Raw genomic sequence first — 27,132 nt, forward strand, 5'->3', positions numbered from 1 at the left:
TCCACTGAGCCGATCTTGAACTTGAGCTTGAGCCTAGCCAAGCCTGCCTTACATCACTGAGCAGTGCTACATTACTCTTTATTTCACCAGATGAGTTAGTTGAGAAGAGATTTTCATGTACAGTAACAGCATAGCCAGTAGGCATAACACACTACTTACAAGACATGAGAAAGTGGATGTGCATAGTCACAGGAGGAAAAATATAGTTTTCTTGTTTGCATCATATGAGAAGCACAACTCGTTTTGAACATCTTAAAAAGGCTTAAACTCAATGTTGGTAGTTTGGAACTTACTCAAGCCTGAGCTGTGTCACCTTACAGCTGAACCTAACTTGTAACTGGAAGGTTGTAACCTTGAGCTGGTGAATACTTTAAATGAAAGTATTCAGTATAATACCCGGCTGTTTAAATGGGTGCAGATGTAAAATTGTTTTCAATAAAAGCCTCAGCCAAATATTAATTTAAGATCTTTATGCATACAGTACTTTCAGTTTCCAGGGACAGAATGTCTTGGTTCTCAGCACAAACCAATAGTGTACTGTAGATAGTGTTCTGATTTTTACACAGACCTGGACATTGTTTGTTTTGTATATTTGAAACAAATTAAGAATGACTGAATTTGGATGTTAAAAATTTCCCAACTGATGTTGTTTGTTCTCTGTATTTACTCCACTCCACATTAGTTTTAGTTTATTCCTTGATGTATTCTTCAGAACTGGCATTCTCCTTAATTCATGGCATTGAGCTTCCTTTAGTATAAATATCCACTTCACAACTGCTGGTATTATAGACTATAACAAGTTAATTTTAATGCATCTGTCACTTCAGTAAACCTTTAAGTTTACTTTTTTTTACCAGCCAGCAGCCATATCACTCTGCAACTCACAGCTGGCAGCCCCACTGAAGCTCAGCAGGTGTGAGCCTGGTCAGTACCTGGATGGGAGACCTCCTGGGAAAAACTAAGGTTGCTGCTGGAAGAGGTGTTAGTGGGGCCAGCAGTTAGTGGGGCCAGCAGTTCACCCTGCGGTCCATGTGGGTCCTGATGCCCCAGTATAGTGACGGGGACACTATACTGTAAACAGGTGCCGTCCTTCAGATGAGATGTAAAACCAAGGTCCTAACTCTCTGTGGTCATTAAAAATCCCAGGGCGCTTCTCAAAAAGAGTAGGGGTGTAACCCCGGCGTCCTGGCCAAATTTTCCATTGGCCCTTACCAATCATGGCCTCCTCATAATCCCTATTTATGATTTGGCTTCTCTGCACAGCTCTGCACTGAGAGCTGGTGTGTGGTGAGCGTTCTGGCGCACTATGGCTGCCGTCGCATCATCCAGGTGGGGCTGCACATTGGTGGTGGTGGAGGGGAGACCCCAGAGTGGAGTGTCCAGAAAAGCACTTTATAAGTGTAAGCAATTATTATTATTATTAAATCTTCAATCTTTAAATCTTAATCTTAAATCTTTCCCAAGAGTTGCAGAGTGGGAAGGCTGAGAACTGAGATTGTGAGTGGGTTTCCGCGGCTCCTCGGTGACATACAGGTGACATAACACTCAGGATGTTTTATGTTGGTCCTCCACAGGAAAGTGCCGCCTCATGAGGCCGAGACGGCTGGAGCCATTATGGCCTTCTTCTTGTCTCTGGGCTTGGCGCTGGGAGCCGCCCTCTCCTTCCTCTTCCGAGCAGTCGTGTAAAAGGACCGATTCTTCACCTCTTCCTCTCCGCAAGGGAAAAGATCAACCAAGGATTCCCCCTTTAGGATTCTGCAGCAGTTTTGCAGTCACTTGGTTAATTAGTGTTTTTTAAATTCTTAGTTCTAGAATTAATGTTTTTTAAAAGGAAGAGCACTGGGATTGACATAAGATGGTAAAAAACAAAAAACCCTTCCACTGCTGCATGGAAGGTTCTGTACTTCCTTGAAACAAAGGACTCTTCATGTCAGAACAGAAGTATAGAACATACAGAAGTTCATGCCGCTTAAGCTGCCTGCCCTTCATTCTGCTTTTCATGTGCATGTATAATTTTTTATTTTTGGATTGTGCATTTTTCTGTTTATTTGAGACTCAATGGGCTGTTGGTCGATCAACTGATTTTTTCTCAATAGTTTCACCTGAGCTTCACCTCAGGGAATCTTAAGGGCTTCCAAGATTTTAGCTCAAGAGCAGCTGGTAATGTGGTGACCATGGAGGGCAGATAAGGCTTCCCCCTGTTGGAAATAACTGGTAAATCAGAAGCTGTGTTTCTACAAAGTGCTGGCCTAGCGTTTACATTGTTTATTGGAGAATGAAGGAAGTCCTCCATTTGAGGGAATACTTGTTTTCTAAAGTGCCACTTAATGTTTTTTGATTATGCTTTTATTTTAAAACAAAAAAGACATCAGATGTGTAAGCCTGTTTTTACTTGTCTGGGGGTGCTGGAATGAAACCATGCTCTTGACTTTAAACCATTTTGATCTGAGCCACACTAATAATGGAGATCTCAGAAGGTGATTGATTATATTGCGTATATGAGTACATGAGCATATCCCCTGTAAATACAGAAGGGTTTTAGATTTACTTGCTCTTTAGATGATTTTATATTTCTGTATGCACTCTTTAGTCAGAAAAAATCAGTCATGATTTCACAATTTGGCCTGTTTTATTTTCAGTCTGTGGTGGGCTACATAAAGTAGAACTCACTGCTATATAAAGTATTGCATTTGAATTAAGTCTTTGAAAGACATTGTAAATTGCACTAACACGAAAGGGTTTACTTACTGTGTCACTTAAAAAGGGGAGAACCTTTCTGGTAGTTTCTTTCATTAGGATTTCTCACGACTCAAATACCCCCTTTCAGCACTTACTTTTGGACTAGTCCCACACAGAAGTCCTTCACAATGTTTTTTATATTTCTAAACAGCAGATGTAAAGAATGTGAATATGAATGTGATGAAGTATTACAGCTGTATCATATATATTATTGTATTATTACCTCTGTGCTATAGTCATAGTATTTACCGGTAAATTTAACTCACACCCGTTTGACTGTATTTTGGTCACATCTGTCAGTGAAATGAACTGACATGAATCCCGCTTGAGTTTTTTTTTTAACTATTTTAAAAAACTTTTAAAATAAAACTTTCACTTTGTAGAAAAACAATTTCAATGTTTTCTTTACAAGATAAAATGTTTCAATTACAAGATAGTAATGTTTTTTTTTTCTGTAAGCTAGCTGTTATTTAGAAATACACTTTTGAAGAAAGGGCAGTATTTTGTTACTGAGATCATGCTCCTGGAGATTACTCTCGGCTCTGTCTGAGACCCCCTGGTTTAATCAGCTCAGCTCTTCCACTTGTCTGGGGCACCATTTGGAATTGAATGATGTGTATTGGTTTTAAGAACTAGATTTGAGATCTTTTTAATCTGAATCTGTAAAATACACAGTATTAAAGTATTGTCCTTGTTCTATTTTAAAATGCATTTGTTCCTTCACACAGAATTTTTTATTTATGTAAGTTTTGTCTAAGAACAATTAACTGTTCAATTCTAAAAAAATTGCTGTGCTTTGTTTTTTTTATTGTAGTTTATAGTCCGATGAGTGCAATCATTGTAAAGGAGCTTGTTTTAAAGTGGTAGCAGCTAGAACATCTGAATTCTTTGAGGAGAGAGAAAGACAGACTTTCCGGACTGAAAAGACGCCGGGATCCATAGTGCAGGTTTGAGAATATGTTTGAACATTTGAGATGCTTTATTTCTGCTGTTTTGGATCTGTGATGTGATTCTGTCAGGTTTACTCTGCAACAGCTGCTGCCACTCCAGCCAGAACTGGAGTATGAAAATTGAGTCCACTTTCTGTTCATCTAGAAATTTTCAGTTTCTTCTTTTTGAACTACAATATTGGGATAAAAGACAATAGCCTGGATTTTCACTCAAAATAACCTATAATGACTTAGAAACATTCATCTAATGGTTATTTTTATAAGAGCAATCAACAGCTCTTAATGCAGTTGGGATCTTCAGATTAGTAAGCCAAAAAAGACATCTGTATGTATTTAGGAATTGAAAAGTAGTTTGTGTGTGCATTTTAAATAAATCACATTTTGTTTATTGTACCCCACTGGTCTTGAGTGTTATTGTCTGTAGTTCAGTTGTGAAGTTCCACAACTTGAACAGGCCTAAAGAAAGTCTTCACACAGCAGAACTGCAATGTAAGAGTTTTTAATGTTTTGTAAGCTTAAAGGACCAAAACACATCCACTGCACTGCTTCTCTTTTGTCCTGTCTGCTGCAGAGTATAGTTAATCCTGCCCTGTGCAGGTGAAATGTTTTAAATGTTCACCGGTTAATCTGCACATGATGTAAGCCCTTTTTGAAACTGTTTTAGGTGAAATTCATTTGCAGTCTTAAAACCACCTTACTTCTCTATATTTTATTTAAAAAAGGATATCGTTGGTTTCAAAATAAAAGTAGCCATGGAATACATTTTTTGTGCTTTCCTGGCATCATCTTAATAATTCATTACTAGTTTCTGAAAGACGTTATCCTGCTGTATAATAAATCTGACAGGATTGCCAAAAAACAATTCAGAATTTTGTTTTAATAAAATGAATACTCCTGCAGAGTATTCATGGTTCAAAGTCCACAAACAATTCCAATTTTCTTTTATTGTATTCAATTCAATACAATAAAAGAAATTGTATTCATTCAATCATTTTAAGACTTGAGATATGTGAATACTGGTTTTCTGATAACATTCTTGGATGCAACTAAAACAAAAAAATACTGATTAGTGTAATAAGAGTAGTAAGATTTTTCATCTATATTTTAATCACATTTAATCTCTGAAGGCAAGGAGTCTGTTTATCGGGAAGGTTTGTTGATCGGCCTTCAATCCTGTAACAAGGCTCTTGGATTTTTTAATTTAAATACTGTGAGACGACACCCTGTTACAAGGATATGTATGAAATTCCACAGAAGGCTGATAAAATGATACAATATGTACTGTAGTGTGGAAGCCTTAAACATTCTGCACTGTTGAACTCTGCACTCAGTTGCTCCTTCTTAATGAAACACAGTGTCTTCTGCTGAAGGTTTACCCATTTTGTTTTAAGATAATCTGTAATTTGTAGTTAAATGCATCATTTAGCTGCCCTTTTGGACAGATTATATTGATCTAACATTGGGAAATCAGCCAAATATGTGTGATTCATAAAGTAATTAATTAGCTTCTACGATATTTCATATTGGTTGTTCATGTATAGTTCATATTGATTTAGGATCAGGTTTTGAAGATTCTCATTGATGTGAGTTAAAGATTGCTAGAAAACAAATTTGTTTCTTCCCACCTAAACTGGGCTACATTAATATTAAAGTGTATTATAACAGAAGAAAACACTAGCGGATGAAAGTAACTTTCCTGTTTGCTCTTCTCTGGACTGATGGCACAATACTAATATCTTTTTTTGTGTCCTAGTAACCAACATTTTACACAATACTCAAATGAGATCTAAACAGTGCATTGTATGTTTAAAATAATAGCTGGTTTACATTCTACACTTTTAACTGTATGTGTTAGTTAAACTACAGTGTTTGCCTTTTTTAATGTTTCTCCACATTATTTAAAGATAAAATGGAAAACACTGGACTTGAAAAAGTGACTGTTTATATTTATAGTTTTCACTACTTGCATGTAACACTACAGTTCTGTACATAAAACAACATTACTGAGTTTATCTAAAGCTTTTTGAATGTTCTTTGCCGCTTCTACACTGTTGGCTAATCTTTCTGTTTTGCTATTATCCACAGCTTTCACTGGAATGCAGTTATCATCTCACTATACAGGAAACTGGGTCATTTATATAAATCAGGAATAGCGGTGGTACTTGTGTCTATTTATCAAATTTCGATCCATTAGCCAGTCCTCAGTTCTGGTACATCAATTGATAAACTTTAGGGCTTTCTGAAAATCTGAAAATAACCTACGCTTGGGTTGTGTCTGTTACCATTGTTGCTTCTTCAAAGAACACTAACAAGTTAAGCACGGCTTATCTTTCTCCTGTTGAACTCGTTTCCAAACATAAAGGTTACAAAGGAGGCCATTTGGACCACCTAGCCCCTTCAATAGTTAGTGGCTAATTGATTCCCTTATCTCATGCAGCCAACAGCATGGTTGGGTAGCTTGTTCCATACTGCTGCTTACCCTTTAGTTCTGATGATTATTGTCCTATACCACGTAATAAGAAAGTTTTGTTGGTCTTTAATTGCTAGATTTAGTTTGCTTTGCTCTTTTGCAGATAGCAGCTATACAGCTATCCAGTCAGTGGGTATTACCCGTCTTGAATGGCTGTTTTGCTAATAATCTGTGAGACGCATCTCTTGAGCACAGGTCTTGGAATGAGCACGAACAATCCTCATGAAAACTGTCTGCTGGAATGTGAAGCCCCTTCATCACTCCAAAGTGAAGCACAGGGACAAGAATTACCTGTAAGGAGTTCATGATTATGGTAAATGGAAGAGTGATAATGTTATATTTTCTGGAAAAGAAATTGAGTGACAATCTTTTACTGTATATAAAACTTCAGAAAATTGTTTGCACCAGCTCATGGGTAGGTGCCAGGCAGCTGCTCTGTAATTAGTAATAAGACACCAGAAATCCATGTGACCTTCCTTGGCTAGGAGCTGAGCAGAAGTAACCTCACTGTTTAGCTTGTGTAAGTACAGCACCTGAAAGACAGCTGTTTTCCACTATTAAAGGCAGTGTTTCAGCTCAGCTATTTATTCAGCTTCTGCTATTTGGCTCCATTATTAGATAATCTGCAAAAATTCAGTGGTTTTACCTCACCAGATTCCAAAGTGCCTCACATATACAGTCTAAATGAACATATTTCACCCACAAAAGGAAATGATAATATACTGTATGAGCAGCTCCAATGCACAGCAATCAGAAGTGAGAAGATGCTTCCAGAAATGAATTAAGGGAGATCAGGAAGGTTGGCAACCTCACATAAACTCAGAAAGGAATTCAGACAGGACACTAGTGTCGACAGCCCTACAGTGCCATGAGGTCTTTAATGAACAAGAAGCGATAACTTTAGCCTATGGTTCTCATCTCAAGGGCAGTGCTTCCTATACAGTGTCCATGATCACTATATTGGGGCGCTGGCTTGGAAATTCTGGTGAAAAAAGAGTGCCACCTACTGCCGTCAACCCCCCTTTCAAACAGAAACTCTTTTTCCTTAGAGGTCTCAACCCAGTATTGAGCAGGCCCAGCCTTGCTGAGCTTCTGACATCTGAAGAGATAAAGCTACCAGTGGCAATCTTTCTATCAATATACATTGGCAATGGTGCCCATTTGATAGGCTATTTTTTCCATTTCAGAAAAGTATGAGTACTTTTGATTTGCTTGAGTTCTTCTGTGTTTAATAGGTTTGACAAACATTGCTCTTATCTCAGGTTTGTCCAGGTCTCATCCATTATCACAAATTTGCTGAGACATTAATGAACAGCAACACACCAACACTGAAAATACTGGCTAATGTGTGATTAGCAGATGGTTTTGAAGTCATATTTATTCCAAGCAGGTAAAAAGGTGTTTTTTAACATAGAAGTAAAAATACTAAAAATGGAAATATCTGTCATCTGCAATTGTCACGTTGGTGACAACAGGCTGGTCCCTACAAGAAGTAACATCGTTGAGAGAAGCAAAAATGCAGATTAATACAAATCAAAATTTTCACCTCAGTGTTCTTAGAGAATTAGCCCTTTAATCTCATCTTGGCTGGAGTCTCTTGCACAATTGCAGTCAAGCATTTTAGTAGAACTATTGTGTAGCGATGTTACCAAACGTTATTACTATGATAATTCTACATAGAAATAAAAAAGAGAATGTGACAAATATGTAAACTGATAAAATAATGACGCAAACAATGAACTTTCTGATTCAAAGAAACAATCTGAAACACAACAGTGAGCTTGTTGTGAATATCATTGTGACTCAATGATGTAGCCCATCCCATTAAACAAAAGGGCTCTCTCTCTTATTCTTTTAGGTGTAGTGTGTGTTGTGTCATCTGGGTCTATGTAAAACGTACAAATTAATTAAAGCTGCCAGTAAGAAAGAGAAACACTCCTAATTACCGAATTAATCAAACCCTAGTGGGAAAACACTACAATTTTAACTGCAGTAAATTTTAATATTTATCTTGGCATCTGAAAAGATTGTTAAACACCTTTAGATTTTGTCAGAATAGTTATTTTTGTTAATCAGAAATGTAGCACACAGCACAATAGAAAATTATTAAAATGCCAAATGATTCTGCTCACTTAAAATATAATTTAAATTATAAAGAAATGGAGGATGGTGTGTTAATTGGTAAGTAAACTTTGAAAACTTTCCAGTGTCCAACAAGAAAGTACACCACCCTGATGCAGTACTGATACTTCAGATCTTCTAGTTTCATTGATTTCACAATTTTCACTTCCTCACTCTGCTGTCCAGCGGCCCAGTGCACACTCATCCCCAGCACACATTTGTGTCCAGTGCACACTCATCCCCAGTGCACATTTGTGCCCCAGTGCACACTCAAACCCAGCACACATTTGTGCCCAGTGCACACTCATCCCCAGCACACATTTGTGCCCCAGTGCATACTCATCCCCAGCACACATTTATGCCAAGTGCACACTCATCCCCAGCACACATTTGTGCCCAGTGCACACTCATCCCCAGCACACATTTGTGCCCCAGTGCACACTTATCCCTGGCTACACATGCTCCAGGCTGCTGGGGAAGAGCCACAGCTTCCGCCCAACATTCTCTGTATTGTGGTCTGGTGTGATGAGAATTAAACAGCGTTTACGCTGAGCGTGAGAACATTCCACAGTCTCAGCAACTGCGTCCACAGACCTTTTCTCCAGTCTCATGAGTTTGCTTTGTCTAAAAAAACATAATTTTGCCAACTGTTAGCAGGGTTGCATGCCTTATTTTATCCAGAATCATCTCATTCACCAGTGTGTGTGAATCTGCTGTGCTATTATCACTTGTTAATAAATTTATATTTAGATGGTTTTGTTTAGTTTTGGTTGTATTTCACTAAAATGTAATTACAGGTAACACACTAAATTATTTAGACTTGATGAATTAACATTTTCTGTTAGCTATTTTATTTTAAGAAATATGCTTTAATTTGATTGCATTGCATAAATACAATTACTTTATTCTGTACTGCTTTTCTTTGCACCCCCGAAGCGAAGATAAATTAAGCTTCCTAAAATAAGTTCATTTCTTAAAATATTCTTCAATTGTACGTTTACATTTCAGTGACCTCGACATTACACCTATAACCTATTACCAGATAAAAAGGTAAAACAGTTTTTTTTAATAATGAAGCAAACCGTTTCTAATGAAATGCATGTCAAGTGTGTATCCGTATTATTGCTTTCTGATCCAGTGAGTTAAAAGAATCTGCACTGTGTAGTGATTTACGCTTCTAAATTGAAGTGAAACTCGACCGTTCAAAACTTTAAGATGGCCACCGAGTTGCACGCATCTAAATATAACGAAGCATAGAAGCAGGCAGACACGCTTCTCCCATGTTACACCGTGATCTTTATAACTGCGAGTCTGGTTTGATTTATGCCAAAATAATTTAGAGAAGGAAAAGTAGCAAGGGTTCAATACTCTGTCTGTGTGGATGGGTATGCTATCCACGGGGGAACATTTACTTCGATGTTGTGACCACATAAACGGTGAGGTAACCATGCCTGGCTAGGGGGCGCTAGCTAGTGATGGGGAGTCTCGAAGAAGCCTCTCTTGTAAAATATCCTTCGCTCTTGTTGATGGTTTGCCATGGTGACGAAAACAGCGTCTGTACGCCAATCCAGCGTGTCAACAAAACGGAGTTTGTTGCTCAGGTTTATTTTACGACGTGTCAAAATAATAAACTGTTTTTAACCAAATGCAAGTCAGGTGTGTATCCGTATTACTGATGTTTGTTCCAGTGAGTTAAAAGAAACTACGCTGTGTAGTGATATACACTTCTAAATTGATACATCGAAGTGAACCTCCACAGTTCAAACAGTTCAAACATGGAAGCAGACAGACCCGCTTCTCCCATGTTACACCTGGATCTTTACAGTTTCGAATCGACCGCAGCCGAGGGGAGCAGGTATGTCCTGACCAGCCCGCGGTCGCTAGAGGCGTGTGCGCGACTCGGGGTCAGGCCTGTGGACCTGCTGCACCGGGCCCTGTCGGAGTTCGTGGTGGACAACCCGGACGCTCCGCTGAGGAAAGCGACAGAAATGTACGAGGCTCACGAAAAAGATCGTCGGAGGCGGCTTCGGGAATGCCGAGAGGAGAGACAGAAGATCCTGGAGGAGGAATTGGGCAGGAGGACCCCTATTCCCACAGCGCTAAGGACTCCTGCTCAACCGCAGTCAGCTGAGCAGTCCACGGTGATGCAGCCTTCAGACTTCAGAGCGAAGAAAGCAGAGGAGGGCTGGGCACCCAGTAAGAGAGTGAAGTCTTCTGAATTGGACACCAGTGAGCCAGAATCCCCCAAGGGGCGTTCTTTGCAGGAGTCTAGAGGACACAAGTCCCCCAGAGCAGGCTGGGAGCACCCAGGCCTGCGTGAGTACATTGCTAAAAGCTTCAGCCTGGGGGACTTGAGTCACTCACTGGCCACTGAGAAGAAGCTGGAGAAATTGATACGGGATATCCGAAGGCAGATGAGCATCACCGTGCCTGAAAAGGACCGGAAGATCGCTGCCCTGATGCTGGTGAAGCACGAGGAGGAGCAGTCGCAACAGCAAAGGCGGCTGCAGGCGGAGCTGCGGCGGGACGAGGCACGGCGCCGGGAGAGCCTGCGGAAGGAGCGGGTGGAGCGGGCGCGGAGGCAGGAGCGGTGCTGCCGCCTGGAGCGCTGGCAGCTGGAGCTGGAGGCACGGAGACTCAGGGTGGAGCAGGAGGAGAGGCAGCTGGCCAGCCTGAGGGAGCAGTCAGCCATCCTGCACGAGGACAGGTGGAGGCTGCTGGCTGAGGAGCAGGAGGCCAGGCGCCAGGAGAAGATGGAAATGGCCCAACAGGAGGCAGACAGCAGGAAGCGCTGCCAGGAACAGCTTCTGAAGGAGAAAGAGATGGAGGAGCAAGCTCTCCGGGAGAAGCAGGGCAGGGAGGCGCAGGAGAGGATTATACGTGCTGGCCGGAGCAAGATGCTGAAGGAGCGAAGGGAGAAGAAGAAGATTCAGCTGGAGAACCAGCAGAAGAGAGTGAAACACCTGCTTCTTAAAAGAGAGGTAGAGAGCCAGATCCAGGCTGAGGAGCTTCTGAAGAGGATTGCTCTAGAGCAGAAACTGCTGAAGTCCAGCAACAACTACCACAGGGTGCTGGAGGCCCGCCTCCAGGAGCTGAAGGAGAGATCTCTCCGGGAGGAGGAACATGTGCTGCGAGCCCAGAGCAGAGCAGAGAAACACCTGAGAGAGCGTCAGAAACACAAAGAGGCCCTGGCTCAGGTCATGGACAGGAGGATGCGACAAGCCCTGGAGGTGGCAGGAGCGCTCGTGCAGCGGAGAGCAGAGCTGGCCAGGCAGGCGAACGCCGAGAAGGACAAATCCCACCGCCTGCTGTACGAGAAGGTGCAGGAGGAACAGGAGACCCTGCAGCAGCAGCTGAAGGCAGACATCGCAGTGAAGGACAGGAGGAGTGAGCAGCTCCTGCGAGACAAGGAGGCGGCAGTGGAGGAGTCTCGCAAGGTGGCACGCGCCTCTTTCCAGATGAGGGAGAAGGTGAGGGAGCAGATTCACAGCCGTTCCTTTGACCAGATGGCACTGGAGGCCCAGCTCAGGGCCAGCCTCTCCAGGATCAAGCTGTGAGGTCACAACTCAGCGCCACACTCTGCTGTGCACTGCCAAGACACAGCATCTGATTTTCGCAACAATTGTGGCAATTGGTGAAGATTTTTATACATTTTTTATTTGTATTTTTGATGATTGTGGTGAAAATAATCATTTATTTTATTTTTCCCTGTTTAAAATGAACTAAAACGTGTCTGGTCCTTATCAGAAAGAGAAGCTAGAATCCTATTAAGCTGCAATAGGTTACATTTTCATCCTCACCTTTTCATATCACAAATATGGAAATGTTCAAGCTCGCAAAGTCAGTGACTTGAAAGGTACTTCCTCAGCTAACTATATTATGTTTTACAGCACTATGGAACAATAAAGGGACACATTTGAAATTCATACTATTTTTATTTCTGGCGCCGTAAAAGCAAAACCCCAGGCTGCAGGTACTGTTTGTTTGAGGGAGACAGCTGAACTGGAGCCAGGTGTGGCTTCAGGACACAGTGCTCTTATTTTACGAACTGTGCATTTCAGGAGTTCACACTTATTCTGACCGTACTTTATGTGAACTTGAGTCTGTGTAAACTACTTAAGTATAAACTGTATTTGAATTTTTATGGAGTGTATTTGTTTGGTCACTCTTCCCTTCAGCCTCTTAATGCATTATTATCCTGGTGTCTAGGTAGGTAATTCTATTCGAGCCACAAGAATAGCTCATTGAGCCAGAGCTAGTCCTGCTTTCTAGACATGAGCAACCAAATAAGTCCCCACAGTTCTCAAGTTATTTATACAGCTGGAGCATCTGGGGCACAATACGTTGCTCGAGGTACAACAGCAGAGTCTGCAGCGAGGGCTCAAATCCCACAACTTGTCAGTTGTGAGGCCAAAGACTTAATCACTATACTACGCTGCTCCCATGCTGGTGCCTATTTGCGTGCTAGAAAATAAGTAGGTGGGGTGGGTAGTTTCTTCACCCTTGTCCAGAAACCTTTAACAGTAGGATGCATCTTAATTTTCTCACATGTTTGAAAATGAAGTTATCACTGCTATTCCTGCTTTGTCTTTTGCCAGGAGACATCTTGTTGCGATCAGACCAGAGGTACTGTAAAATGTAGAATGAAAAGAAAGGCATGAGCATACTGTGGTTTTAATAAGTTCAAACTAATCATGCTTCTTGACATTTGCAGGCTGCACAGTGGCCAAGAGGAAGGATGTTAGGAATAAAGTAATCAAGAACACTATCTTTGCTATTTGGGGAAAAAAACCTCTAAAATAGAAGAAAGCTTACAGACCAGTGTTATTGTCCCAACCTTGATAATTTAGTAATTTGTTCTCTTGTTCATCCAAGAATTTCAACAAAACTGCACTTGTCAGTTTGAAGACATGCCTTGCTTTCCCTCCCAAATGAAATCTGCTTGTCATTTCAGCTTGCATTCTTGGGGACCTGGTTTATTGTTCACTTTGATGTAGTTGGATAAGGTGACTTTAGCTTTTACAGGACTTTTGAATGTTTTTGGATATTTGAAAAAGTCTTTAGGTAACTCTCTCTCTCAGCTCAAGTGTAAAATTTAAACTGTATCTACTGTATTTATAGTGACACTCACTTCTGGTGTTTCTTGTATACGAGGCTGTTAAAAAAATGACCACAGCAAAGAGAGTTTCAAGTTCAAATTAGCAGAATTTGAACTTAAAGTTTATACTAGAGAAACATGTATTGTCATGTGTGAAAGCAAGGTATTTTAAGTTGGCCTCTAACCAAAGATTAATGTGAGGTACTTTTTTTTTTTCAAATGACAAAAAAGTAATGTTTCTGTACTGAAAGGTTTGTGGTGTTTTAAAAATTGAAAGAAAGCTTACATTAATCACTTACCATGCTCTGTTTAATTGATCTATTCCAATGCTATAATACAATCAGGCACAAATAGGCATTGAACTGGTACTGTGCGTTCCCATGGGTAACAAAGGTACACAAGCAGAAGAATCACTGTCCACCAGATGGCGCTCAGCTCTAGATTTCAAGGGTATAACATCTACTGCATCTCCTGTTGTGAACTGTTTTGGTTCCGTTTGTGCATGTATCAAATGTCATTGCTCCTCAATGGTACAGTTTCACTACTGTTTGGATATACAACTTGTAGATATTCTAAATATTTGCACTTCAATTAAGCATAAATGAAACCTACATTACTGGAGAATAAATTTCCTTTTTTTATTCCAATAGGAAAATAATTCTATCTTTGAAGATTTTCATTTTTCCCAAGAACAGTGTGGTCTATATGGTATGCTTTTTAAAATGATCTCTTACCACTGAAGTTTTGGAACATGTTAAGAGTTAATCTTCAGAGTCCCCTGAAGAATCACCCTTTTTTTACGTGCAATGAGATAAACAGCAGGATCCATTTGCCTGTCACGCTTCCCTAATAAAGGTCATTAACTGAAAGGGCCTGGGGGATGTGTGAAAAATAGTGTTGTGTGTGGCTGCAGACTCTCTGCAAAGCTGACCTAGTTATTCCATGAAAGGAGCTCTGTCTGCTTTCAAGGCAACTGCCTGTGCCAAGAATGTCAGGGCCACCACAGCACTCCTGGGGTTCGGCCTGGGAGCCAGCCAAGCACAAACTCCAGCTGGGGAAAAGGCGAAGTCCTGCAGTATGAGAGGTCCTCTTGTGTTTGTGTATGCGGCCCTTGTGACAGGCTGTGGCAAAAATGAATAGTAGTTGGCGATGAGATTCAGACTTCGGTCGCAGTTTTTCATTACCAAGGTGTGTTATTTTAGCACCATTAATGCCCATAAGAGATTCCAGCACCAGCCTCTTTTTACATGAAATGCTGTAGTTCATGTTGATGTTGTGAACACAAATAACTTTAACTTTAGATACAGACTTTATTCCATTTTTAAAATGTAAAAAGGAAATGACTCGGAAAAATAACTTTTATGGTATTGTGGGTTTTTTTTAATAAAAGGGAGACTGCACTACTGAAATGACAATGATATTGTGCAACAATTTATTAAAGATTTTTACTGTCTTCATTTAGCTTAGTTTATTCAGACCATAAAGATGTCATCAGTTAAAGGTGTGAAAAGGGAAAAAAAACTAAATATTCTACAAAACCTTCAATAAAATACTGTACATCCATATTTAAATGCATGTACTCTTTATCACATTTACCCAGAGGTTATCAGTCCTAATTTGGTAATCCCACACCCTGTATGCAGTTCAAGACAAGCCTCAGCAGTTTATTAAGACTTTTTTTTCCAAATCAGAATGAGGTATCAAATATAATACAATAAAGCACAATATGTAAATATTTTTTAAAAAACAAATTTGCACAGTTATTCACATATAATTGTCAAAACCTCATCACTGAAGTATACTGGAATTAAATTGTAAAATTTTCCATTGAAAAATTGAATAAAAAATGGAATGATAAATTATGACAATAAAAAATTCAGTGATGCATCATACATCATTTATACGTTATCCAAACAAGCATCTTGGACAGAACTATAAACCCTGCCTTTCTGGTTGGACTGGTAGCTTTAGTCCCATATGCACCTACTGTATGCAGTAACCAAAACTTAATGTTAAAAAAATTAAAGTCTTAATGTATGTTCACACTTTCAGGGGATAACCACATTTCCAGCATTCACTTTTTCAGATATGCAGCAAAACATGTACAATGAAGATGACCAGTGAATCACCTGGCAGAATATACAGCCATAACTGATTCCCTCCTGTAGGAAACTAATTTTGAGTGCACTGTAACAAAGAAAGATTACACCAAGATGACAGAACTATAGAGTCATGAGACACTGTACCTGCCGTCTTCCCTTCTGTCTTCTGACCTGCATACACACTCAGGCTGCTTTTGTCTTTTAGCACAAAACTATTCTCTCAGCTCTTAAACTAGCACAGCTTTCCCCATGGTTCATAGTCAGGTCAACACTGAGCCTGAATGTCAACTATTATTCCCATATGCTGGCAAGAAATTTGATTGAAAATCACAAAAAACTTCCTTTGCCTTTTTGATGCAACAGTGTTAAAAGAGCCAAATTTGTCTTAAGGGTGCAACTGTCTCTCCAGACAGAAATTTTGAAACGTACTTTTAAAAAACAGTTCATGCAACAGACTGGTGGAAACCAACTCCCCAAAAATAAGCCTAAAGGGAAAGACAGTGATGTAACCAGGAATAGCGTCCTGTTTTTACTCAATGCAATTCTGATACTGCACTCTTTAAAAGACCCTTCAGAAATCCTGATTTTAAAAAACTAAATCATTATGTGCTATACATTTCTAGTGGGCTTTTACCAATACAACCCAAGGACGTTTAACATTAAAATTATAAATTGCATTGCAGTTACAGCACTGCACGCAACAGCTTGGCCCAACTTTCCCTGTCCTCTTTAATCATCGTGAAGTCCAAGGGACAGGAGCACTGGGAGCCCTGCACCTATAACCAAGGTGAGGCTCTCCAAGACACCTAATCCGCCCTGCTGATAAGCCCCTGTACTGGCATGGTGGTGCAGATGTGAGGATCGCTGCTGTCCCCTGCTGCTGATCTCGGGTAAAACATGCACAGTCGCCACATACAGGAAAGTACCAGCAGAGAAGAGCATTCCAATCCCAGTGGCCTTGAGTCTGTGCTCAGATGAGCCTCCTGTCTGCGAAAGAGTTGAAGACAGGGATACAGACTGATTTCACCACTTGCAAGAAGGGCAGCAAGTTTCCACTTTTGCATACATTGCACAGTCTTAATAACATTAGGAGGTTTGCAGCCTAGTTTATTTGATGTAGTTCAGGTGGGTAGCTGCATCAGCTTGTGCAGTCTGCAAAGGAAAAAGTAATAGGTTTATGACTTTTCAGCATGGAATAAACCTATTACTTGTTCCTTTGTAGTTTATTTGATTTTTAGTAGCTAAGACATTCAAGGATGTCATCCTTTGTTTCAAACACGGTTGGGCAGCTTGCTCTTGACTACCACAACCCTTTGTTTAATGAACTGTTCTCAGTTTAAACACTTTGCCACAGTTTCCATTCACATCCTCTGATTCATGTTTCACTGCTTTGGGTTGTCAATGCCTTTGAGGATTCTGACAACACAAACACTTAAAACTATAATGGGATCTGATTCTTACCATTCTTATAAAAGGTTTCAGTTTTATCCTGTCAGAGGATATATATATATATATTACACTGTTATTCCTGTTAGGAGATATTCCTTTGAGCCCAGTGATGAACGTGATTGCTTTTTAGGACTGGAGGCCATTGGGTTAATTTATCCTATTTGAGATTCAATAATCTCATCCAGCCTTTTTTGTAAAAGAAGACAAGGTATTGGTTTTCACAACATGGCCAGGTAGCCTGTCTCTTCTCTGGAGGGATTGCAGCACAGCAGTATACTTTTTATATCATGATAACCAAAAAATAAACACTGTAAACAAGATTTGTTTAATTTCTAAATCAAACGACCTTAATATGAATATAATTTATATTAAACTTTAGCTCTCTAGTCAAAGAACTCTAAAAAGCCGGTATCATGCAGAGAATTATGTTTTCTTTTGTTCAGTAAGATGTTTGAAATCGAGATAAACCAAGAAGTGTTGCAATAGAAGGACTGTTAGCACACTGAGGTCATTAAAATCTTGCAACAACACATGCGCAAACACACGTGCACTCTACTCACAAGCCAGCTGGACGTTCTGCAAGCTGGACACTCACCATGCTCAGAAAAAAGTAGGTAGCAATGGCCAGCAGCGGCGCCGCTACAGAGAAGGCGAACAGGTGCTTCTGAATCTGCCTCTTCTCCAGGCTGGTGTGCAGAAGGAAGGAGACCAATCCAAAGGCAGCAGGGGCCTGTGGTGCGACCAGACCAGGGGGGTGTGAAGCAGATCCAGGATTCATGATTTTTTTACAATTAATCTGAAATATGCAATCCTGTTTGTTTCGCCCCCACAACCTGGTTCAGTGCTACAGCTCAAGTAAGGCTTCAATGGACCTTCTGTCCCTTCTGCAAAGCCCTGGGACCCGGACCGGGCTTATGGCTCTTTCATGGCCCCTGCAGCTCTGGAATCCCTCTCACCTTGTGGAGAATCACCGCAAAGAAGACAATCACTTGGACGGAGATCTGGGTCGAGGCCACGGCTGCCCCCAGCGCCACACCGTCAGCTTTAGACAACGAGAGGACGACATCAGAGTGACCAGCCTGCACTGCCATGAGCACACATCAGACCAGCCCCCGGCACAAGACACGGCAACTCGGCACAGGTCTCACTGGCCGTGGGTTCTCTTTAATACTGCTGTGGTGAAACACAAGAGTTTTTTTCATCTTTAATTTTACATATCTGTATGTGCTGTCTGATTTGGAATAGGGAACTTGCCTTCCGCTAAGCCACGGGTGTGTCAGCACTTTAAACAGCAAACCAAGACTGACGACACACAGAGGAGGTTCACACCATTCAGCTCTTCAGCTTTTCAGCAATTGGGCCTCTTTTTTAAGAAAATAATTTAAAATTGTTGAATACACAAATATGGCAGGAGACGACACAGGTAGGAAAACATTAAATATTCATTTTGTAGGTCAAACACCTGTGAAATGTGGGATAGAGATGATGGCATTTATTCCATTAAACCTCTGCAGTTGTGTTTCAATGCACTTTTGCAGTGGTGACTGTTCATACCTGCAGCATGAATGACCAGGCCCAGAGTGGCTGTGATACTGGTACTGTTTGACATGCCTGTCCGTGGATCTGCGATGCAGGGAAAAACAGAGAGAGTCGTTATCCTTTATTCCCCACTTCTAGACACAGAACTCTGCTTCTTTTGCTTCTCTGGCAATTCGGATTTCAGTGGTACACATACATAGCATTGAAATTTGAAGATGAGAAAAAATGTCAAGCAAAAAATGAATCCCCTTGGACTTTCCTGTACATTTCTAAAATATTGTTTAATAAACCCTTCACTGCTTTTTTTCAGTATCCTCCAGACTGTTAATGTGTTTACAACGGACTCTTAGAACTGTGTCTTGTGAGGCTGAAGTGACTACAAATAAACAATAAGGGGTTTACTTGCCATGCAAGGAGCAGTAACTGCCAATCTGGTCCACGATGAACATGAGGGTGAACCCCACCACCAGTGAAACTCCAATGAAGAAGTGTAGGGGGGTACTGCGGTCTGCCCTGGACACGGGGGGGAGGCTGGCAAGGCTGGCATTACTATTTCCCACCACATTGACGCAGGGAGGCCTGGAGTCTTGAAGCAGTGTTAGTGGTTCATTAGAACACAAGGCCATTCAGCCAAACAGGCTGGAATAACAAATATATTTACCACCCTGAAAACGGTATAATTTTTGAAGTGCTATATAACAACTGCCCTCTACCTTAGACTTTGAAACCAGCTCACTGCATCAGCATGCACTTTGTTCATGGATAAATCACAACCCACAGATGCAAACATGCACTCATACTGTGTGGAAAACCCAAGCTGTAATGATGGCTGTTTCCAAAGTGCAGCGAAGAGGAAGAGGAAGTTTCAATGCACAGTGATACAGTCCTGCCTGGGAGTCTAGAGTATGAATAAGGGTATCAGCTATCAGGAGAAGCACTTGGCCTAATTGCAGAATGGCTATTAATACTTTTCTAGGTCGTTTAAAAACTAAAATAATTATTAATAGAAAAACACAAAAGTTAACAGCTGTGAAACAAATATCTTGAAAGAATTGTGTGGTGTATGGGAATCTGCACTATGCCCCTTTGTGCAAGGTGTAATGGAAAAAACTTTAGAAATCATTTATTACCCTTTGCAATTTAACTCTTCATGTATAATAGGTCTTATTTCCCAAGATAAGCTGTCCTGAACTTGTTCATGATTTCTGTCTTGATTGTATTCTGTCAGCTCTGCCACAGAATGTCCCCTAGAGGATCAAGCTTAAAGTGAATTCTGGGTGTCAGCCCATGAGTGAGTTAATCTCCCTCTGTTCCGCTCACCTCTCCAGGCGTCTCCAAGCAGCTCCACTCCTTCTGGGATGATAATCGCCAAAGCCGTTCCACACAGTAACCCAGCTCCAAGAACGCTCACAAACTGTAGCTTCTCCTGAAGGAATATTTCAAGCCATCAGGCAGTGGAGCTCAGAGATTGTTGGTTTTGTTGGGTGACACAGGTGAGATGGGTTTTAACACAGTCTTTATTGGTGGCACAGCAATTCAGTTTTTTAGTAAGGCTGAATGCTTCATCTGTTTCTCCTTTTATTCCCACAAAGGTTTAAGATATGGGGTTTCAAACTGCAATTGAATATGTCTGTGAGGAGCAGGAAGACTGGTGAAATGACACAGTTTCACTATTTTGGGAGAAGCCAGTCTGTGGGTAACTGGAAACAAGATGGAGAATTCTTCCTCGTGACTGAGATATACACAGCACACACATATTATCTCCTCTTTGTGTCACAAGTAAAGAATGGGTCCTAGACTAACAAAACTCCAGGTAACTGTCAAAGTAAAGGAAACACTTGAGTAAATGAGGGATACAAAAATATGTTGAAAGCTCGTGCTTCCACACAGGAAGTCATTAATTCCACACAATTAAGTAATTCTTGACTTAATTAAACAATTAACTTGCTGAGGGTAAATAAAAATGCCGGAGAGGCTACCAAGGCTAGAAGAAGAGATCTCAGTGACTTTGAGAGAGGAGTGATTGTTGAGGCAGCTTCGCTAGGAGCTTCAGTGATGAAGACTACTCAACTTGCCGATGTTTCATGAGGAACAGTAGCCAAGGCGACATTGGCCTGGAGGTTCGAAAGAAAGACCTCATCAACTAGGGGCAACTGTGGGCGAAACCACTCCTTGACTGTGACGTTCATGCAGGGTTTTGCCTCGCGTCTCGACTCAGACAAGCAGCTCTGAATGCAGCTGAATGCTAAGCAGTTGACTGCAAACATCAATCTATGGCAAGAGCAGCGGTTTCATCAAGTAGGGTCTGTCGAGGACTTTACAAATACTATGGTTGGGCTTATTAATCCCTTATTAACACCTGAAAGTGCACTCTTGTGAGTATAGCTATGTCAAGGTGCACTGAGGCTGGTCTGGCAGCTCATGGTGGCCCAACACCCTAATAAGACACTTTATGTTGGTGTTTCCTATATTTTGGCAGTTACCTCTATTAACGTCTTACTGTACATTTTAAGTCATTCAGTCCACTGTTTCTCATTGTTCCTTGTGCCAAGAACCAGTTACCTAAGATCCTCCACACTTGAGCACTGCTTAAACTAAAAACAAAATGAAGAAAAAAATATCTCACTATGCATTAGTGCGCCTCTGTCTGTAAGGATAGTTTTAAAATGAAGTTTAAATGAAGCGATCAAAGAGATCCATCGACCTACACGTCACTAACATATTTGAAAACAATCTGATCGGGACACAAGAACAAATAAACTGGACTCTGCAGCACAGTACACCCGATGACTCTTGACCGGTCCAGACCTCACCGACTCCCGATGTCATCAGGGACATCAGCAAGTACCGCGAAACGGCGAAGAGCTTTCATAAGCAGCGCCAAAGGGAAGATACGAAAGCAATACTGTCAGGAAAAAAGTGTTAAAATCCTACTTCGTGAAAAAGCCCACAACCGGCTGCGACTCCACAAGTAAACTTCAGCCGCAATATGCGGTGAAAGTGATTTCTTAGGACGTAACACGTATAAAACTCAAAAGAGCTGTGAAAACAATGAGGCGAGACTGACAAACTTACCTCCGACAGTTTGATTACAAGGGGAATCAGTCCTAGAAGGAAGCAGCCCGCAAACATCGCAGCGGATATTAAAATGATCGTGGCTGCCCCGTCCATGACCCCGAGTTACAGAAGCGCTGCTGCAATGGTCGAGTCTCTCATGTCCCTGTAACCTCGAACACTTTTTAATCCACGCAGAATCTCGCACCTTGTGTTTTTTTCCACCTAAACCCAAGCCCGTGTATGGCTTTAAATCGTCGGTCAATACTACAATATTAATAACTTTTTTTGTAGCAACATTTCCTTCCACGTAGCAACCGAGCAGGGATACAGCCCTACGAGCGCGACCTGTCGGGGGCCGTGCCGCGATCCTGCTGGCGCCGCCTAGCACTCGACCACGCAAATGACCAGAGGAGGCGCTCCTGTTGCGTGTCGGCAGTCAGGCTGCGCTGCCTGCTGCTCCCTTCGCCGGGCTGAAGTCACATGGCTGCCCCATGTCACACGCACCGTCCGTCCCTGATCGGTCTGCTGTTCCTGCCGAATCGCTGCACGCATGGCATTAGTAGACATAACATTTTTCAACCGAAGGGTTGTAGGAGTGTGAAACCCAGCCCTTGTTCCTGAAACGATACCCAGGCTCTTTGCGTCAATTGGCTGCTGGAAGGGGCTGAAGGGCCTCCTCTCGTATGTAGCCTTTATTTTGATGGACAGGTTTCTTCAAATCTGAGCTCGATTTTTTGGGGATATTAATTGTGAAATTATAATTGTTTTGAATGTATTGTAGCGATTTCGGGTTCGGCGAGGACGGACACAGTGACTCAGACTTCGTGGAGTAAAAAAAACAGCGCTTTATTTATTTCGGCACAACCAAGCCGAGAGAGAGAGATGTATTAATCAATGTATTCAGAGAGCAAATGTGCAGTGAAAATTGGAAACAAAAGGACCAAATTCTTCACTCAAGGCCGTGGAGTGAGACAGGGCTGCAGCCTCAGCCCAACACTGTTCAAAATCTATATTGTAGCGAATTCGGGTTCGGACTCGATGACTCAGACACTCGTTAAATAGAGAAAACAGCGCTTTTATTAAACTTCGGTACAGCCAGCACAGCACTCCTGCACCCGCGCCCCAGCAGAGAAAACGACAGACAGAGCGAGAGAGAGAGCGACACACGGGTGCGAAACCAGGGGACTATGTACACGAAAACGGCGATCTCCCCAGACTGTACGCCCGTTTCACAGTGGGTCAGCTGCACTGGTCAGAGGCTTTTCTAATCCCTGCCTCTCGCTGCGTACCCCAGCCGGGCGCTCTTCGGCCGCAGCGCTGGGCGACTGCGCTACAATATCAACAAATTAGCAGGAATGTTGGAACAGTTTGCTGCTCCTGGTCTCACACTACATGACACAGAAATCAAGTTCCTGTTCTATGCAGATGACATGACCTGGTCCTGCTGTCGCCCACAGAACAGGGGCTGCAGCAGAACCTGGCACTGCTGGAGCGGTACTGTCAGACCTGGGTGCCGACAGTCAATCTGGACAAGAGTTATGGTTTTCCAGAAGAAAGCCAGACCTCAGGGAAACAGGTACAAATTCACACTCAACAACAACACATTGGAGCACACATCCAGCTACACATATCTCGGTCTCACCATCAGCTCTTCTGGGAGTTTTGACCTGGCAGTGAAGGCGCTCATGGTTTTCTACACAATAAGAAGGAGGCTCTTCAACATCAACCAACCAAGAATCTGGCTCCAAATATTTCGAAGTGTAATCCAACCCATTGTCCTATACGACAGTGAAGTGTGGAGTCCCCTCTCAGACCAGGATTACACTCAATGGAACAAACACCCCACAGAAACTCTGCACATGGAGATCTGTAGAAACATCCTCCATGTGCAGAGAAAAACACCTAACAACGGGTGCAGGGCCAAATTAGGCCAGTACCCACTATTGATAAACATACAGAAAAGAGTATTAAAGTATTGGCTACACCTAAAAAAAAGCAACCAAAATTCCCACCACCACAAAGCCCTGCTGAGCCAAGAGCTGAGCCCAAAACAGAGCCCCCTGAGCCAGCTGATCCTGAGGCTCACTGACCCAAGCCACACTGACACTAACCATCATCAGGACAGCACTGCTAGAGCACCACAACTCAGACTCAACCACATCACAGCACAGATCAAACAACAACATCTCACACACTGGGACACACACACACACAAACACAACATAAACTGGAATGCTACAGAACCCTAAACAGACAATACACACTAGCCGAATATTTAACCAAGATAAGAAACAGCAAAAAGAAAGAGACCCTGAAGAAGTACAGGCTCAGTGACCACAGCCTGGCCATAGAAACTGGGCGACACAGGCAGACCTGGCTGCCCAGAGAGGACAGGCTGTGCTCCCACTGCCAGCGGGGAGAAATAGAGACAGAGGTGTACTTCCTACTGCACTGTGACAGATACTCTGGGATTAGAGATATTCTTCCCTAAATTCAGAAATCTAATCCCAGAGTTCCCACACCTGCCAGAATCACAACGGGTCCCAATACTGGGAGAGGGAGGAGGGAACTCAGTTGAACTGGCAGCACATACTGATGTGATCTCCTGTCACAGCCTGAGGAACAGTGAGTCTGTCTCCCAATAATGCTCAATATGTTTATAGTATATGTAAATATTTTATGATATGTCTGTGTTGTAAATGTCTGTAGATTTTATTTTACTTTTATTTTTGTTTTGTTTTGTGTTAATTTTATTATTCATGCTAATAAAGCACCTTGAATTGAATTGAGAGAGCGAGAAAGCACCAGAGTGGGTCAGCTGCACTGGTCAGCGGCCTTCCTAGCCCCAGCCCTGACCACTACTACTCCCGCTGCTCACCCCAGCCGGGCACTCTTCAGCTGCAGTGCCGGGCAAATGCGCTACAGTATAGTTGGAGTGAAAAAATTTGTGTTCCTGCGCTTTTCTCTCCCATGGAACAATATCCGCAAAAACTGCCAGCAGCATCCCTGCGAAATTGGCTACCTTACCAGTGTGTGCAGCGCTGCTGGTGTGTGCAGTGGTTCTGGTGTGTGGAGTGCTTATAAGCATAGATTTAATTTAAATGTTTAACTTCATGAAATGTATTTATGTAAAAAAATTTTCAACTCAACATTTTATGATACTGCAAAGTTGTTGTTTTTAATTTGGACATTATCAATAATAACTTATTTATAAAGTGCCTTTCCAAACCGAGATGGTGCTGCTGTTGTCGGGCAGGGAGCACAATTCCATTTTTCTTGCTGGCCTGATGCAGCAGGCTCAGGTCAGCTCAGACAATCATATTGAGCGCAATTCTTCATTGTGCACAAAAGCTGATGTGTATAATCAAGTGTGCTTTATGTCCCCATTAAACGGGGACACGTACTATAAAAAGGCGCTGTCCTTCGGATGACATGTAAAACCGAGGTCTTGACTGTGGTCATTAAAAAAATCCCAGGGCGTTTCTTGAAAAGAGTAATGGTGTACCCCCATGGTCCTGACCAAATTTCCCATTGGCCCTTACCAATCATGGCCTGCTAATAATCCCCATCTATGAATTGGCTTCATTACCCTGTTCCCCCAACAATAGTTGATGTGTGGGGAGCGTTCTGTCGCACTATCGCTGCCGTTGCATCATCCAAGTGGATGCTGCACACTGGTGGTGGTGGAGGGGAGTCCTCGTTACCTGTAAAACACTTTTAGTGGAGTGTCCAAAAAAAGCGCTATATAAGTGTAAGCAATTATTATTATTATGATAAGAGAAGCATATACAGTACTATATTTAAAATATTGAACAAAACTTTAGTGGAAGCCAGGACAGAGCAATTAGCACAACCTACAGTTGCAGGAAGTGTATTACTTGAGGACAGATAGTTTAGAACTTATCATTAAATTTAGCTGATGTACAAGCTCAACCCTTACGTCTGCTAATATTTCACAAATGGAAAAACAGAACTTTGATAATACTGATTGAGAATCAATAGACTGTTTCAGACAAGATCGTCAATATTCACCTTACACATATAGAAGATCCACAAAACTTGATTTGTAATTTTGTAACAGAGCTTCTAATTGGAGCCAAGAACATAATAGGTCATGCATCAGATCACTCTTCATGAATTCCCACAGCAGCCTGTGGGTGACTTGAGCATGCTCTTGAATACCGTTGCCCAGTAGCTATTCCTCTGAGATCAGCTCCGTACCAGATTACGTATTCACATCCATACCACTCCTATGTTCAGTCAGACGGGACACCAGCACTCTGAATGGCAGAGAGCAGACTGTCACACTACAGCCGAGGCTGAGCTGCCTCCCACATTGCAGCAAGTAATACCTAGAATCTGACACTGGAAACCAGCAGCTGAATAAAAACTCCCCAGAAGCTATTAAAACCTCAACAGAAAGACTAACTCAGACAGGTAGAGATGCCAAGCCATGTAGTGTCTTATAGGTGAGTGTGAGGATTTTGAATTCTACTGGAAACCTGATAGGAAGCCAGTGCAAGGACTCCAGGCCAGAAGTAATGTGATCACTTGCACTAGACTTGTTTATGATTCTGGCTGCTTATTTCTGAAAATTTGGGAGTTTGTTCAGTGAGGATTTAGCTGGTTTGCTGGGGTGAGCAAGCAAAGATTGAATTTCAAGCACAGCGCCATCCACTGGCTTTATGTAGGTGATGGGAGGTGCTGAGTGTAAGGTGCTATCCTTGTAACTTTTTTTACACCTAAGATAAAGTGCTTTCAGATGCTACTTTTAAAGGTGCTATATAAAAAGCATTATTTTAATGTTGCTTAAAATTATTAATCATAGCATATTTAATGTATTTTATTCTCCCTGACGTTCTTACCATTTTCACCACAGGGTAAAAAGAAGAGTGACAAACTCTTAAGGATGAACATTGATTTTATTGTTCAAGGAACTGAAACAGATTTACAAATGTATCACCATACAGACACAACCTCTGGACAAAAAAAAACAACCCACTAAAACTGCAAATTAATTACAAAATGAAATTCCTAAGACAGATGGTATGGCAGACCAAAACAGCTACTTAAAAGCAGAGAATTGAAAAAAAGCCAAATTGACTATCCTGTACATGTTAACTTACCCCCCTCCCATTCATCACTTACATAAACTGTACATATGTACTTATTAACACACACTACCTTTATTTAACAATGATAGTGCCATAAGTGAAGACTATATACAAGAATTATTTCACATTCATGCAGCCTCTCACCTTCACTGATCAACACTTTTATACAGAACACCCCGTATAACCCTTTTACCTTTTATACAGAACCCTATAAAATTCTTACGGGCTGCTAATTACATTTGACCCTAAGATAATAGTCACAAATCCTTGTGACCTCAGAACTGGCACACTGTGCCAATGCAGGGAGCTGCTGTTATTGCCTCAGCTAGCGGCTGATTTGATGTGTTCAGGTGCACTCTGTTCAAAACATGTAGAGGTGGTCAGCTGCAGGGAACACTAAGATGAGTGATCCTAGGTAGCACAAAATATTGAAATTAAAAACCCAATTAAATGGAAATAAGATCCATATTCTATAATCAAAGTCTTAAACATA

General features: G+C 41.7%; 3 protein-coding genes across 10 annotated transcripts in view; 2 read left to right on the top strand and 1 right to left on the bottom strand.

Moving 5' to 3' along the window:
• The window catches only part of LOC148819809 (equilibrative nucleoside transporter 1-like), a 45,642-nt gene extending 41,560 nt beyond the window's left edge, over positions 1 to 4,082 (top strand). For all 6 annotated transcript variants that reach the window (XM_088933659.1, XM_088933658.1, XM_088933655.1 and 3 more), the window contains one exon: positions 1,575 to 4,082. In XM_088933659.1, coding sequence (XP_088789785.1) covers positions 1,575 to 1,686 — 112 coding nt within the window. In that variant the 3' untranslated portion in view covers positions 1,687 to 4,082. The remainder of the gene's footprint in view (positions 1 to 1,574) is intronic.
• A 5,918-nt stretch (positions 4,083 to 10,000) lies between these two features.
• Positions 10,001 to 11,837, top strand: LOC148819811 (coiled-coil domain-containing protein 177). Its single transcript, XM_088934458.1, has one exon. It carries the CDS (start codon positions 10,056 to 10,058, stop codon positions 11,835 to 11,837), a length of 1,782 nt encoding a protein of 593 aa, XP_088790584.1. The 5' UTR covers positions 10,001 to 10,055.
• Positions 11,838 to 11,971: 134 nt separating this feature from the next.
• unm_sa35587 (un-named sa35587) lies at positions 11,972 to 21,910 on the bottom strand. Of its 3 annotated transcripts, none has more exons than XM_088934154.1 (7): positions 21,544 to 21,910; positions 19,789 to 19,894; positions 18,875 to 19,054; positions 18,484 to 18,552; positions 17,886 to 17,971; positions 17,525 to 17,659; positions 11,972 to 12,909 (listed from the first exon to the last, which is right to left on the bottom strand). In XM_088934154.1, exons 1-7 carry the CDS (start codon positions 21,637 to 21,639, stop codon positions 12,778 to 12,780), a joined length of 804 nt encoding a protein of 267 aa, XP_088790280.1. In that variant the 5' UTR covers positions 21,640 to 21,910; the 3' UTR covers positions 11,972 to 12,777. The 3 variants fall into 3 exon arrangements, with proteins under 3 accessions (XP_088790280.1, XP_088790279.1, XP_088790281.1); XM_088934153.1 differs by lacking the exon at positions 11,972 to 12,909 and adding an exon at positions 14,736 to 16,467; XM_088934155.1 differs by lacking the exons at positions 11,972 to 12,909; positions 18,875 to 19,054 and adding an exon at positions 14,736 to 16,467.
• Positions 21,911 to 27,132: the final 5,222 nt, after the last annotated feature.

The sequence above is a fragment of the Atractosteus spatula genome, chromosome 15 (genome assembly GCF_055471065.1).
Source record: "Atractosteus spatula isolate fAtrSpa1 chromosome 15, fAtrSpa1.hap1, whole genome shotgun sequence".
NCBI lineage: Eukaryota > Metazoa > Chordata > Actinopteri > Semionotiformes > Lepisosteidae > Atractosteus > Atractosteus spatula.